The sequence below is a fragment of the Neltuma alba genome, unplaced genomic scaffold, assembly GCF_004799145.2.
Source record: "Neltuma alba isolate B1F8T4 unplaced genomic scaffold, ASM479914v2 tig00012340_pilon, whole genome shotgun sequence".
Classification (NCBI taxonomy): Eukaryota; Viridiplantae; Streptophyta; class Magnoliopsida; order Fabales; family Fabaceae; genus Neltuma; species Neltuma alba.
The window spans coordinates 50,297-67,053 of NW_021636849.1; the positions used below are offsets into that span (position 1 = coordinate 50,297).

General features: G+C 32.5%; 1 protein-coding gene and 1 pseudogene across 1 annotated transcript; both read right to left on the reverse strand.

Annotated features, from left to right (window-relative positions):
* Positions 1 to 2,104: 2,104 nt before the first annotated feature.
* Positions 2,105 to 4,488, reverse strand: LOC114726105 (probable metal-nicotianamine transporter YSL7). The gene is made up of 6 exons (XM_028912665.1): positions 4,284 to 4,488; positions 4,045 to 4,199; positions 3,828 to 3,925; positions 3,600 to 3,734; positions 3,339 to 3,528; positions 2,105 to 3,242 (listed from the first exon to the last, which is right to left on the reverse strand). The coding sequence occupies exons 1-6, from the start codon at positions 4,471 to 4,473 to the stop codon at positions 2,139 to 2,141; spliced, it is 1,872 nt and encodes a 623-aa protein (XP_028768498.1). The 5' UTR covers positions 4,474 to 4,488; the 3' UTR covers positions 2,105 to 2,138.
* Positions 4,489 to 6,006: 1,518 nt separating this feature from the next.
* Positions 6,007 to 11,761, reverse strand: LOC114726103 (alpha-dioxygenase 1-like; annotated as a pseudogene).
* Between the last annotated feature and the right edge of the window lie 4,996 nt (positions 11,762 to 16,757).

Consider the following 16,757-nt stretch of genomic DNA (forward strand, 5'->3'; position numbering starts at 1 on the left):
TGTCGGCAATGCAGCTCATTTTTCAAGCTCTGTATAATGCATCTACGGGTATTTGCCTGACCATATGCATAGAGGAGAATTATTGATCATTGGCACTTGTTTGGCTGGGTTTAATGCGCACCCCGCCATCAAACACTTGATAGGGGATCCACAAGTGCTGAAATTTTAGAATTCATGCATATAGACTACTCTTGCTCATGTCAGCATTATTGAGTCACCATTAAGTGTTTAATAAACTTTTACTTTGGATATTATATTTGGAAAAAAGAAACTGTAGATCTGTTCAAGATTTGACGTCGTACTTGATCAACGAATTGAAGTCCTGTTTTGTTGGCAGTGTCAAAGGAAGTAAAAATTTGTTTCTGATGGAACGTCTGCCTTCAAATCCCCAGCTCCAGACAAGAAACTACTAGCGCTTTATGTGATATGTTCATAGTCGTATAATGGATATCCGACTGAAAATCTAAATGGATTTGAGTCTAGCCTTCCAATGCACTGAATGCTTTTATGTTTTTGACGTGTCTAAAACGTTGTGGTTCAAAACTTCTTTATCGTTAATAAGTACTTGCATTTATGAAGCTTTGGCGGGTTTGCTTATTATGTTTTCTACTTTTTTAGGTGGAAATAAGGCGGCAAAGGGTTAACAACGCAAGATTGGTATGGGTTTAGCAGTGGTTTCCCATGATTGTTCTTTATTCATAGCATTAATTTAAGAGGACGAATAATTTGCCAACGACTTGGTCCCTGGCACCGGTCAATCAAGAAGCTTGCCTTTGAATCAAGTAATTTGACATTGTACCAATAAAATGTAGGTTGAAGATGAACTTGATGAGATTGAAGAAGTTTCAGGTGATTCATAGGTAATTGTTCTTGTCTCATGGATTTCATTCGAAGACATAAAGCCGGGCTTTGACGATTACAAGTACAAAACTTGAGTTTCATTAAATTCATAAACATATTTTTGTTGAATAATCTGACAACACATTTGAAGGACTTGAGAATCTCATATACCCGTCCTCTTCTTGCTGTTACACTAATTTGCTCTCATGGAAGTTTTACATAGGATGTGGATGAAAGTGATGAAGATTGGACTGCTTGAGCTTATGATCTGGATTACAGGGATGATGCCACAATTTCAAGCAAGTAAAGGGATGCTGTTGTTCCTCCTAAAATTGCTGATGTGATGGCTAAAGAAGGTTGACACACCTCTCACCCACCAGTTCATGCGGGAGATATATATATCATTGTGATATGGTGAAGAAAGGATGGAAATGATTTATAGAAAAGAAATGGAGATGCATGGAAGGTGAACGAAGGGAGTTTTATTGTAGAGAATTAAATATCTGTTGTAGCAAGCATGGGGGACGATGTTTTAGTTGACTGTTACCCAATTCTCTAAGAAATTCCTTTTTAACAACCATCATCGGTTTGTGTATTTGAAATACAACCTGCTGGCTTTTGCGTGGTATTATTAATCTTTTTAGAATACTGATATGTAAAACAATTTTAGAAAAAAAATAAAAATGATATAAATATATTTATGTAATTAATAGTGATTCGCATTCTTCAAAAACATAAAATGCTTACTTCACTTTTCAATAAGCATTCCTAATAAAGCTTTAAATAAGTTAATGATTTTTTTATTCTTTTTGAAGTATCTTACCGGATATTAGCATATGTCTTTATGGAAAGAAAAAAACTTCATTTAATGTGGGGATAAAAATTGTTATTTTTAGTTCAATCAAAAGGAGGTGGAGCAGCAAATTAAGAAACCCAGCTTTTTCCCAAAAAAAAAAAAAAAAGATGAAAAATATAAATAGGTAATCAGCCCATAAAAAATAAATACTCGGAGTTACTGCCAAACAATTACTCGTATCTTCACTAATCTTCAACTAGGAACAAAGAGCGCTAAATGCAATACCTATAACCAGATTATACATACAATGAACATCCCAACTCACCCCAAGGAAGCGTGCTTTTCTGGTGTAAGATTCTAGCTAGTTTCTTCCCATTTTTACAATCACATTTTATTCAACTCTAGGCTTACTTTGCATAATGTTTGAAAGGCAAAGATTTACAAGGCACTAATAAACTAGAGTCTCTGAACAAGATATTAATTTGAAGCCAAACCTAAACCTCTAAGAACCTAAGAAAGCATCAACCCTAGCATTCGTTGCCCTGGACAAGAACTTCATGCAAATAGGTGGCTTAACTCCAGCAAGAGCAAGTATTGAAGCAGGCAAAGTCCATATCCCATCCCCACATATCAGCCCAGAAGCCACCGCAGGAGCAAAAGCATCTGCTTTAGCCTTGTTCATCTTCTCCCACACAAACAGTATCAGACTTCCAACACACATGTCAATGGCGAAGTATGGCCCTATATAGAATGGAATGGCCATGGCCATGGGAAGTGGTATGAACCAACCTCTCTTACCCATCAAGTCTTTAATCAAGTTTATCACAATGGCAGAAACAAAGAAAATATAGCAAAACAAAAGACAGTGCTTTGGAAGAGAAGAGAAACCTTCTACACCCAACATGGCCATGTTTCTGTACACTATAGCATAAGGAGCAGGATACTCACTATGGGGTGTGCCAAGGTCTTTAAAAGCCTTGTAAAAGACCCAGAAAACACAAGGAGAGATCACACAACCCATTGTTGTGCCTATAATTTGGCTGAAAAACATAGACCTAGGTGATGACAGTGTGAGGTAGCCTGTCTTGAAATCCTGCATCAAGTCAGAGGCTGTGGAGACTATGTTCATCAGCACTCCACAGGCTGCTAGCCCAGCTAGAATGCCACCATGTGAGGAACTGGCCCAAGCTCCAATGGCGAAGATGGCTAGCTTTCCATAAGCGGATGCTAGAGACCAGTCCGTTAGTCCACATCCATAAGCATTACAGAATGCCAATGCAGGAGCAAACAGGTAGATCACCAGTATGTAGTACCATTTCAGTTGGGGAAAGATGTGTGGGACTGTGATCATGGAGACTACAGAAATTGCCACATAGCCTCCAACTACAAAATATGAGGGTATTTGATCTTTGAGAAAGAATTCGATTCGACGTTGATCATCATAGGAAAGTTGTGTAGGTGAGGGTGAGTTCTGATCTGCAACAGGAAGAACATTCTCTCTTCGTTTGTCTCTGATTTGTTTGTAGATACCAATAAGAGTATGACCTAGAACCTTGAATAAGTTATATAAACCATCTCCTAGGATCAATGATATGCCTATAAATACCTGAAATTAAGGAGGAAGGCAAGTGAATTTGAGGTTGGAAAAACCACAAAGCATGTAAACGGCAGAACTACTTTTGCTTGATCATAGGAAACAAACCTTGTAACCTTGAAGGCCATTCATGTCAGTATCATCAAGGTTGGGGGGGTACCACTGGCCTTCTTTCTTTTCTATGAGAGGCCACATTATTCCCCAAGAAAGAATTCCTCCAAGGAGCACTGATACATTTATGATATATGGGCAAATCATTCCTACTCCAACATAGATTGAAGAGAAATCAAAATAAAACCTGAAACAAAAAATAGTAAAGGGTTAGTTACAGAGAGATAAATGTTTGAAGATAGATATGTAAGAACATACTTGTACTGATATGCTTTGAGGCCTAGAGAAGGGAAGGCTTGAAATCCACATTGATCAGTAGCAGTATAGAACCATTGGAAAAAACCCCATAGGAAACTGAGACTGAAGAATTTTCCCAATACTTTTACTTGCTTCCTGAGGGTAGAATATGAATATATATCAGTTTATATGTCTAAATTCCCACATAGGTCAAATGTGAACTATTAAGGGTCCATTACAATGCCTTACTTTGCTAGTCTGACTCCTTCAGGAGTGTGGAAGCTGTTGATGAGATGAGCAGTTGCAGTACCACTTGGATATGTCAAATTGAAGTTAATAATCATAATCTGCAACCAATAACACAAATAAAACAAATCTGTAATGAAGTCATGTATTATATAAGCATCAGCAACATGTAAGAATCATTTTGCATAGTGAAGTCAGTCAATGGATGAATCATATATACCTTCCTCAAAGGTACAACTGAGAAAAGGCCAATAAAGCTGACAACAAAGAGAAACCCAATAATCCATCCTAATGAAGGGTTTTTGAAGTCACTCTTGTCTAAAGTTTGATTGGCTATACGTTCACTCATTCCAAAGAGGTAGCTTCCAAAACCTCCTGTTCATTGAAGATTAGAGCAAATTAACTTAATCTCTTCCAAAAATTAACAAGATTACATGTTAATAGGGACAAAGATGGTACCACTAAAGGCAATGCCAGAGGAAGCGACAACACAGGTCTGAATGACTGTGTTTTCCTGTCTAGTAAATGGTTGTCTCAACATGCCAGACTTTTCCAACAACTTTGTCCATGTCTTGACGAAGAAGAAACCCAAAAGACCAGCAGAGACGTTGAGGGAAGGAATAATCCCAGTGGTGAGATTCAGTTTCATCACTATGAAACTAAACAGTATGCTCAGACATAGGCTAACAGCTAGGGCTCTCAACGTTAGTTGCTTCCTCCATGGAAGCACCACCTGGCTCACGAACACTCTCTCCAATGAAACCTTTTCTTTGAACTCCATGCCCTTCTGGTTTGGTTTCTGCACTTGTTCATCTTCCCCAATACCATCAAACCCACTTTCTACTGTATCCCCATTTCCATTATAAGCCATTTCTCTGTTCTTGAACTGTGTTTTACAAGCAATGTAGATAGATGTTGGTATCCAAGGGGATTGTGGATATCGAAATTCAGAATCTTTAATGGAGGTCGAATAGAAGTTAGTATGCTTTGAAGGGTTATTGGGTATTTATCTATGATATCATTCATAGATGCTTCACATACAATTTAGGAGTCAAACCAACGCAATTGAATTGATTGGCCATTTTGAGGAAGTGGAATTGACCAGCACACCGTTTTGATTTATAACTCCAGTTTCTTTTCTTTTTGTTTTTTTTTGGGTACAAAACTCTACGAGGATTAGAGTTTTATTCTGCATATATGTTCATCCATCTTTAGTTAATTTTTAGACGATAAATTATCCATCGCCCCTCCTATAGCAGAGGATATAATTTAACTTGAATTTTATGTTTATGCAAATGTTTAAGTAATACTTCTCTGGTCGTTAATATAAGACTTATTTAACTAATTTGATTAAATTAAGAAAGTTAGGTAAATTGGGTGATTATAAGAAATATGATATATTTTTTCCTAAAACACCATAATCATCTTTCTTAATATCCTTCTTCTTTCTTCTATTTGATTATGATTGAGAGAGTATGCATAGGGGTAATTTAGAAAAAATTGATAAATATACAAATAGGTCTTATATTTAGGACTAAAATTAACTCAATAATTAGATCTTATATTAAGGACCGAAGATACTACCTCCAGTCCTAATCATAAGAGCTTAAATAACGGCTTATAATTAGAATCGGAGTAGTATAGAGTTAAGCATATGAGTTTATAACAATATTCTGGAATATTTTAATAAAAATTAAGGAAGACTAAATTAAAATTTTTATATTATAAATATGGAGATTATATTAAATGTAAATGAAATGGAATAGAAGAGTAATTTAACTAATTATAGCGATTTTATTTGTTTGTATTGACATTGATTATTTAAGTTTTATTTTCTTTTTAGTCTATTTAAGTTTTCTTTGATTCTAGTTTTGACGGAACGTTAAGGAAGAGTTGAGAATCTTGCGTTAATTCATTTGGAACAAGATGCTATAATTAATTGGAAACAAACAAAAGTCTATTCTAACGTAGTTAACGGTAGTTCCACGAAATGTTTTTATTTTATAATAGTTTTATTCGTAATATAAAATTAAATGGCCAAAATAAAAATTTTGTGCAAAATTGAAGGATAGAGGTGCAATTTTGCCTATCTTGCATCAAATAACATTATTGAAAAGATGCCACATATAAGCATTTCAGATCATACATTAGAAGCCCGAAATTTTATGGGAAGGACCAGAAAGACGGCAGCATCCTTAGTAGAGGAGGACAAGACAAGTAGGTAGGTAGCCCATAAAACTGAAGACACAGCTTGAAACACAAACCTAAGAAGTTAATGAAGACATATATAAGCCAAAGCAAAAGGGCTTTGATTAATTACTTAATGAGGAATACGAAGCCAGATGGGGATAGGGTTGTGAGGTTTGGGTGTGTCATTCCAAACAGAGAAAGCACTCTCAGAGTTCATCCATGTGCTTGTCATTTGTGGGTAATGTCTGTCTATAACATCTTTAAGGCTCTCAGTAGTGTTCACCCACTTCAATCCCACCTTCGTGTAGCTCTCTTCGTTGTAATTTGTTGTGAAGAATCTATCACCTTCTAACCTCCTGCACAAAATCAACTCTTACTGATCAGCTCTTACGTGTTCAAGTTTATGATGTGTATCTAACTGGAATAGGGAATCCGCCCCAAGAGTTAGCTGGTTGATATGATAGAACCAACCCACTTAAATATCCTAATTTCGTACTCCTCCGGTCCTTAATATAAGACCCATTTAACTAATTTGATTAGATTAAGGAAGTTAGATAAGTTAGTTAATTATAAGAAAAGTGACACATTTTTCCTAAAACACCATAATCATCTTTTTTAATACCCCTCTCCTTCTTCTATTTGATTATGTTGAGGGAGTATCTATAAGGATAATTTAGAGAAAATTGATAATATGAGAAATGGGTCTTATATTTAGGACTAAAACCAACTCAAGAATTGGGTCCTATATTAAGGACTGGAAGAGTATCTCATACTACTTAATGTGAGACTTAATATCTCTAGCCACATCTTTATCAGTATATATGTGCTTAGTTTAGATAAATAGAGATGCGTACCTAGTTGCCATGAGGAGGAAAATGATGAAGGCACTCACTAATGGCGAAGCCAGGGATCTTCTTCTCTGCCAAGAGACCCACAAGAAGATCAAGCTCCTCAAAGTCATCACCATACACTTCTCTCAGTGATACAATCGTTTCATCATCATCTGTCAGATCTTCCCATTTTGAGATTGGAAGCAGAAGTAATCCTCTTCGGAAGTTGTTGTACCTTGGCACGTTTCTCTCTCTGTCCCTATAGACTGCATATACATATAAATATATAACAGTATATTTTCAGTGCCTGAATTATTATATCATAACTAATTAAAAAACCTGCGTTTATACATAGCATGCTTTTTTTTCCCCACGTACTTTCAAGGGCAGCGAGGTCCACATGATCTGGCCTAGGCTTTTCATCCACATCATGGGCTACGAGGTCTCTTAGAAACTGTGGGTAGTTCCAAAGTTCAAGGGCTCCACAAGCTTGATGACCCATTGACACCATTTGAGTCTCCAATCCTACTGAGTTCAAGGTTTGTTCACCTTCTAATCCTATCAACTTTTCCATCTCGATCCTGCCATCGTCATCATCACAACGACCCATACATTAATTCCAACGAAGAAATTAATGAAAAAAAGTGACACATACATCAAGAAGTCGAAAGGCATTATATATATATATATATATATATATAGAGAGAGAGAGAGAGAGACATACTCTTCTTTCAAAGGAGGTTGTTTGTTTTCTCCTATTGCGCCTTTGAGGTTTCGGATCTGAAGCTTGTCCGGAAGAAGAGGATGCATCCTATAAACACTCACGAATTCCTCTGTCAAAGAGTATGGAACTCCATGAATATCTGGCTTCTTCATTCCAACCAGACCTCCCAAAATGGAATTTCCAACATGCCCAAACTTGTCCTTGAAGTTCTTCCCCAGTAATCCATACCTGAAAAAATGGGTTCAAGTTTCTTCCATCAACTGAATCTCTCTCTCTCTATCTTTCTGGGGATATTTAATTTTAGGTTAAAGTATACATTTAGTTTTTTAATTTTATAGAGAATTTTGATTTGGTTCCTTATCTTTGAAAAATATACTTTTGGTCCTATAATCCTAAAATTGTTAATAAAAAATGATGATATTAAGATTTTAAATGTTGATAAAACATTTTCAAATGTTAACATATTAAGTTTAATTTTCAAAACAATCATGGTTGTTATAAAAAATCATCTTTTAACATTAACGATTTTAGGGCTAAATGACTAAAAGTATGCATTTTAAAGTTAAGGATCAAATTAAAACCCTGTATGAAGTTAAAAAGACTAAATGTATATTTTAACCTTAATTTTAATTTTAAGTTAAATAATATAATATGAGCTTTTGAGCAGGGGTATGATTAATTATTCACCAGTTAGCACGCATCCCAGAATACAACATATCGGTTTTGAGAAGCTCCACGGTCCAATCAATGGTGTGGATCTTTGCAATCACAGCAGAAGTGACCAGCCTTGCATGCCTATACACCTCTTCGTCCCTCAACTCTGGATTTTCTTTCTGCAACATTTGAAATTAATCAAATTAAGCCAACAAGATTTGTTAATTAATTAATTAAACTAGTCATGTATTTAATTAGAAACTTCGTTTATATATATATTGATATAGATACCTTGATGGCGTCACAGATAAGGTTGTGTTCTTGGATGAAGAGGGCCTGCAAGGTTGAAACACCAGCCCAGCTATTTCGGACATCGCCAGAGATAGCAATGCCATTTTCATCATGAGGAAGAAGGCCATTGTCTGCTATCTTAATCTTCCCATCTACCCCTGTTCTCACTTTGTTTACCTTTTCCTTTGTGGCTCCATATATCACACTTGCATCCCTGATGGGCATATACACATTTTCCTCCATATGCTTAATTACTTGCTTATTATACAAAAGTACACACACATGTATTTATTATTACCTCCATTCCTTAGTATAAGACCTAACTGACTAATTTGAAAAAATTAAAAGAGTTGCTATATTACTTAATTAGAGCATATGTTATATGATATTTCTAAAGTACTTATGTTTATCATTAGATTATATATAAATTTATAATAGTAACAAATTAGTTTAGAGGAAACGATAAATATAAATATTTTAAATAATTTGTTAACTTCTTCAATCTCCCTAAATAAGTTAGTTAATTTTATATGAAGTATCCGAGTGAGCACATATCTATCTAAAGGATGCGGCATGTTTAATAAAGAAATATGTCACAGCTTCATACCACCAAGAAGTGCGAATGTTGAGATGGCCTTTCTGGATCTCGTAGAAGCCAGTGGCTTCTTCCTTTGTTTTGAAGAATTTGAAGGAACTCAAAGGACATTGGCCAGCCACCTCTTTTGGCGCTACTAGCTCAACCTGCCAGAATTCATAAGACATAATTAATCCGCAAATTAAATACTTCCATATGCTGTATAACAACTCCCAATATATATAATACTACCTTTGATCCTTAATATGAGACTTTTTTTTACTTTTATCTTGGTTCTAAATATAAGACTCCAATCCACTTTGTTTCTCATATTTATGTTTTTTTTTCACGGTAGTTTTTCTAACAATGATAGCTATAGCCAATACACTTGATTAATAAGGATATTTTAGGAAAGACAACACATATTTATTACAAATAACTAACTTAACTTATTTTCTTAATCTCCTCAAATTAGTTAACTAGCTTTTATAATTAGGACCGGGGGTGATAAATCCTGAATTAATTATTTCATACTCCTTTGGTCCTATTTATAAGACAGAGAGAGGAAGATTTTATTGATCCTATTTATAAGTCGCTTCATTAAATTTTTAGTATAAATGTACTATTTTGTCATTCATTTATTATAGCATAAATAATTATTTCTTTAAATGTGCAGTGTATATATTAGATAGGGATAAAGTTGAAAACTTGTTATATTTTAATAGAAAGTTAACACAGTTTGAGTTTTTTTTTTTTTTGTCTATATGAAACATGCTAGAAGTACCTTGCCAAAAAGACTAGAGGAAGATGTAATAATACTGTAAGAAAACAAAAGGCCGGCTCAGAATATATATAGAATCTTATTTAATAATTTTTTAACTATTTCCCCCGCAGCATTACAAGTTGCATATGTGGACTAAATCTTTTTCATTGTCATATTGCAATAGTTTAACATTATGTACTCCCTCAGGGATCCGCATTAGAGTGCCTTAAAAAAATAAGTTGTCATTGTAAGCCGCCGGGTAGGATATTTTTTCTAAAATACAATTTACTTTGTTTGGCTATAATTCATGGTGTTAAATATGAGTAAATTTGGGAGGAAAAACAAAAGAAACTTATTTTCAAATAAATTTATTATTGGAACAAGAGATCGCACGTATTTGTATGAAAGAGACTAAAAACGAGGTAGGAGCCTCCGAAGTGAGAATCACTAGGTCTCGATTTTCTCTTGTTATGTCTACCCTAATAGAAATTCTGCCTAGATCTGTTAGGCTACTGTGCAGGAGAGAATCTGCAAGAATAATATTTAGATTGATACAGTTTTTCTTTAAAATAAAAAAAAAAAAAAAAAAAAACCAACCTGGTTGGTATCCTCCAAGTGATCCACCCAATCGTGAATCATGAACTGAATCCAAGAAGCTGCTATGATGTTGAACTGCTTCCCTGTGTCCTTGTAAGTATTCCTCCGAGCCAAAAGCTTTTCAGCCACTAATATAGGATGAGGATCTTGAAGCTGCAAATATTATTCATTCATTTCATTTCGTTTCGTTTAATAATTAATTCAACAAACTCTATATATATATCATTAATTCATTATCATATGATCATGAAGATATATAATATATATATATATATATATATATATATATGCACACACCTTATTTTGCTGATCAAAAGGAAGCATGTTTCTGCCAAAGAATGATCCATGGCTGCCAGCATCTTCAATGAAGGGGTCAGTGTAGGATCCATCGTCAGTCCTATAAGGCACTCCGGCTGGGTTGCTCCGGACACTGACAGGACTAAGCCCTACGTTCAGCAAATGGTATTCTTGATGCAGATGTCGCCGGCCGCCAGGTAGATCAGCCCCATGAACACCGGCATCCGGTGCCATATCCCCAGCCGGTCTATGTAGTGCACAAACTTCACCAACAAATCATCCATTTCATTAGCTAGCTAGCCTTCTTCATATCATGTGCATATGCATTAATTAATTTTTTGATGACGAGCAGTGGGTGAAGTTTAGTCTCTCTCATCATGTGTGGGACAAATTTTTGGCCATCGATCTCTTGTAATATCATGTCATTCGTTGGCTAAAATGAATCATTTGGCGCCATTTTGAAGTTTGGGCCGAATGATATGATATAACAGTAGATAACGCATCAAAAATTACAGACGATAAAATATTTAAAATACAAGTTTAATGAGAAAATCTCATGAAGAGAACTCCCTGAAAACAAGAAAACGTCATGAGAAACTTTAAAAAAAAAAAAAAAAGAGTCAAAAGACTTTAAATAGGGAGCAAATATTAGAAGAAAGGTCATATCTACTATGCATTTTTGAGAGCCTTGTTAGACTGAGAAATTTGAAACCCACACACATAAGAGTGCCAGAAAAGGAAGATGATGATGATGGGAAGGAGAAACAAAGACTATAATTTGATAAAGGGGAAAATGAAAAAGATTGATTAATGAAGACAACATATATAAGTAATAAAGATGGTTGGTTAGGGTTTATTACAATGAAGAGGCAGCGATCAATGACGGTCATCTTATGAAAGGCTTCATGGAAATCCTTGTGGATGAGGCTCTTGAGAATGAAACCCCAAAGAGTCTTCACTACCATATCCACCAATTCACAAATTGGATTCCTCATGATGAAGAGAATAATGAAGCAATCAGATTTAGAAGCTTTGGACACACATTGGTGCCTCAACAAGGACCTATATTTATATACACACACCACCATGTTAATTCAAGCAATAACTGTTATTTACTCCTTCCGTCTCTTATTATAATATCTAATTTTTTTAATATGTTTATCCTTTTTTATAACAATTTTTTTTGAGTTTGTCTGAACATTTAATGCATTATTATCTATTTTACTCCTAGTTTAATGGATTTAATATATTATCTTTTTTTATTTATCTTACTATTACTCTCTCACATCTACCCATTTATATATAAGGGTGTATTTGTAAAAAAAATTGTATTTACTACATATTAATTGTTTTTTTACTAATTTTAACTGTTTTCTTAAACCGCGTAATTTAGTTAAAAGGATCTTATAATAAGAGATGAAGTAGTATTTATTTATAAGATTACATTTATTAAACCATGATCTCTCCCGTCACGTGTTATTGCTTTGAGATTGATGCACACCATGCTTTGAGTTTTATATACTACTCCCTCCGTTCCTTATTATAAGAGACAAATAACCGAAGTACGTTGATCAAAAAAATAGTTAAAATTAGTTAAAAACAATTAATGTGTAAAAAGTATAATTTTTTTCCAAAAATACCCTCATTAATAAGGAGAGAGAGCATGAGAGAGAACAATTAAATTATTAAAAGAAAGAGAAGTGGGAGGGAGAGAGAGTGTGAGTTGGAGATAATAAATATAGGTAAAATAGTAAATCAACACAAAAAAGTAGAGACAACTTGTAAGTGTCTCTTATATATAGGAACATGCCATAAGCATCAAATGTCTCTTATAATAAGGAACGGAGGGAGTAGTATTTTTTTTTCGGATGTCGTGTGCGATTATGGTATCGAAATGGTATTAATGACAAAAAACTACGAATAGTCCTTTTTTTTTTTGGGTTAACCTTCCGAGATCTTCAAAATTAAAGTCTAACACTCACTAAAGGAAAGAGGTAATGTTCTATACATGAATTTCAGCAGTATAATAATTTTACTCCTTTTAGCATAGTAGTGAAAAGCCAAATCTAATGAAGTTATAAATCGAGTTTATACTACTAGTATTTTGGAAATATGGAAGAATATCATCCAAATTAATAACGTGGCATACTATTAAGTTACCTTGTATTTTCTATAGTATTAAAAATATTGTATTCTCACGGGTATTTATCACAAAGGGAGTCCTATAATAAAATTTTGCTTATCCCGACTTCCAATATGCGATATCGTGGGCGGCCAAGGGAAAAGTGGGGAAACTTGCAATGTTTTGCTCTGTATTTTGAAATGTTAAAAAAAGACAGTGACCTTCTCATACTTAAGTTTCAAAAAAAAAAAATTAAGTAGTGCTCTAGATTGGTATGTTATGTCTCAGAATTCAGAGAGTATTATTGGAGGTACTTACACATTACTCATCAACAACGTTTTCTACAAATAATGATATATTAATGCAAATAGATATGAAAGAGATATATATAATCATACTTTCGATTTTGGCCTGCAGATTATATATTTCTGTAAATGCATTCGCTTAATTATTTTAGGTTAAACATTTTATTTTTGGTGAAATTGTTTACATAAATTTAAATTAATAATTTGCCGACTTGATGTGATCAGATATGTATAATCAATATTATGTTTAGGTTCTCTGAACAAAGGATAATGGTGTAATATTAACTAAAACTATATAAACATTTTTACGATTTAGAAAGCTAGTTTGAAAAGATATAATAGATATAAGATTTTCTCTATGTCCAAAAAAAAAACAAGAAGAAGAAATGAGCAAACATGCATTAGTTTTAATAAAAGGGCTGTGATCATTTAAAGAAGAGATCTCAAATTTGAGTATTTATAGTAGAAAATATTTTTGAGGGAGTTACTCCCACTCCAGAACTAGCTCAAGTTAAAGTCAGATTAGTTGGAATTTAATGTAATTTCAAATGCTGAATGGTTTTTCATTATGAACTGAAACAAATGTTTTCCTTGAATTTAATCATAGTTTGGTCAAATAAATTATACTTCCAAGTTCCAACCCAAAAACCAAAGAAATAATAAGTTGGCAATATAAAATTATATTATGTCGTACTAAATATTAAAAAACACATACACACACATATTGTACATATTGCGTTAAATATTATTATACTTCGCAATATGATATACAACTACTTTAAAAATTTATTAATATGAATTGTCGCATAATTATTACATAATGTGCTTACTTGTCTTTATACTAATAAATTTTAATAAATAGATCTTATATTCCATAGGAGATTATTTTACGATATCTTATCAACCTCTTGGAATATTTAATTAATTATTTCAATGTTGCCAGCTAGTTGTAGATATGATATGCTCCCGGTAAGAGTTACGTTTGGGAAATGGGCGATATTTAGCATATAATAATTAATGCGTCGATGCTATGCAATTATATACAAGTGCCATGGATAACGTGGAATATAATCAAAATATTAAATATTTAATAGTAATCTGTCAATAATTCAAAGTTTAGAAATTTGTGATGATGACAAATGGGGGCGGCTCACACCAAACATCTAATTTAATATACTCTGTCAATTTCAAGATGAGTGTGACTTACTGACTTTGGATTTTCATACATAGATTAAAACAATTATTATTAATAATTTTTATTATATTGTAAAATCTAATCCACAATATTTTATTAAAATATCCATGCATTAAATATCCTTATTTCTAATTTGTCAAACATCTTAAAAGACTACTCCCTCCATTAATTACCCTTTAGTCTTTTACTTCAAGAGACAAGTAGCTGATGTTTTAAATAATATATGTGCTCGCACGATGATTAATGATCAAGTACTAGTTCCTAAAAATTCTTTTTCACAACTTGAGATATAAATTTGATTTTTATGGCTGAAGAAAAAATAACGCTGAGAATGAGATATAATATACTCTTATATATGATCTACATCTTCAAATTACAAATTAAAAATATATGAGTACGCTTTTAATTAATTCTGACAATACTGGATGCAGTTCTTCTGAATATTTAACAATAGTGCAAAGATGTGGATGTGATTCTAGATCTGAGATGATACATATATATATAATATTAAAAAGGACAATATATGGGTTGAAATAAATTATAATCTGTCCAATCTTAAATATAAGAACTAGAGAGATTTGTCTTAATCCTAATTATAAGATATTAATCTATTTTATCTCACATATTTATAAAATTTTTACTAAACAATTCTATTGATTGAAGCAAGTTTTCATTAATGAGAGTGTTAATGATTAAAGAGGATATTTTTAAAAAAATAGTAACATATATTTCTTATAAATTATTAACTTAATTAATTAATTTTTAAATCTATATAAATTAATTATTTAGTTTTTATATTTAGGGTTGAACAAAGTAGTGATTCAAAAGATAAAGCATCACAGGCTCCAGCGATTTGTTTAACCCATTACGAAACATATAATCCCTTTTTTTTTAATGTGTGTTCATTGCATTGTTTGCAATACAATGTTGCTTTATTACGATGCTTGTTCTGGTTTATTTTATGATTTATGGTTTAATTACTTAGAATATAATATAGTAGTAGTAAGAAATTTTATATGATGAGAAATTTTGATTATTTGAAAACTAACGAACCAATAAGTTTGAAAAAATAAAAGAATTTTCTGTTCTACTCAAAAAAATCTTTAGATTTAATCATAACTCCTTATTCAGGATTTCAAACTTTGGTGAACGAAATTACACTTTCCACCCAACAAGCAAAATAAAACTTATATATTATAGTTTAGAGTTAATACATACTTTAATCCTTCAAATTTACTCTCATTTTGATTTTGGTCCATCAAGTCATTTAAAATATTGGTTCTTATAATCCAATAAATGCTTGGACCATTTTTTCTCTTGAGAGACCAAAATTCATAGTTTGAAACCTGAGGGATTAAAACCAAAATGAGAGTCAATTTGAGAGGCTAAAGATTATATTAACCCTATAATTTATTTGAGCTGAAAAATCTTTATGTTTATATTTCATACTAATTATCAAATACATATTTGGCAATACAAAATAATTACTTACGAAAATTAAAAAATTGTATTAATAAGTTCTACTAAATGGATCTCATCCCATATAAAACATATCCAAAATTTGCAAATTTTTTTCAACCAAAAAGAGATCAGTTTATTGATTAATGGCGCAAATTTAGAGTTTTAAATTCTTAACTTAAGAGTTACTCCTCTATCTTTTTATAAAAACCTGAAATTTGATTTTTCTTAACCCTTTTTATAAATTAAAGTTGTTTTCCGGCAAAAAAAAAATGGAGCTGTTTAAACAATTAATATGTTAACAATAGATCATTTTTAATTGGAGGGCAAACTGACACCTTGTTTTTGTTTTGGTCAACAAATGGCCCCTTAATTAATTAATGATCGGTTTTGTTCACTTGGAAAGTTGCGCCTGTAATCAATAGAGTATTGTTGTGCTTTTAACTTTTTTTCTTCCCGATAAGTATGGGAACACTATTGTGCTTTTCTCATCCCATTATACTGCAGAAAAATAGTTTTTTTTGGGTCCCATTTATAATTAAGTAACTGGTTTATTATTCATAGAAACAAATCATTAAAATAATAAAAGTTAAAAAATGATTAAAGTTTTAAAATAAATTTAATGAGATTTAAAATTTTTCTTAATTATAGTGAAATAAAAGTATCGGATGAATATAAATAGAAGTGTAGCATTTTTTTATCAAAAAAAGAAGTGTAGCATTTAATTTCCAGTTTTAATCTTTTGACTGAATGAGTTTTCTTGATTAATTATTTAATTGATATATTTCGATCATTTATTTTTTTTCTCATTTTTAAGTATGTAATAGGCATAATATTATCATATTAAGTGTCCGTGTGTGTGTGTGTGTTTCTGATCTTATTATAGTACTAAAAGCTTTTAAAAATTAGCCCAACCTGTTAATTAAATTCGAT

Bases quoted from the DNA above. Each gene is read 5' to 3' on its own strand.
- LOC114726105 (XM_028912665.1), bottom strand. From the start codon at position 4,473: ATGAAACTGAATCTCACCACTGGGATTATTCCTTCCCTCAACGTCTCT. The intron at 3,735-3,827 runs GTAAGGCATTGT...TTCTACCCTCAG, and splicing joins GAAGGAGTCAGACTAGCAAA to GAAGCAAGTAAAAGTATTGG. The intron at 3,529-3,599 runs GTATGTTCTTAC...TTTTTGTTTCAG, and splicing joins CTCAAAGCATATCAGTACAA to GTTTTATTTTGATTTCTCTT.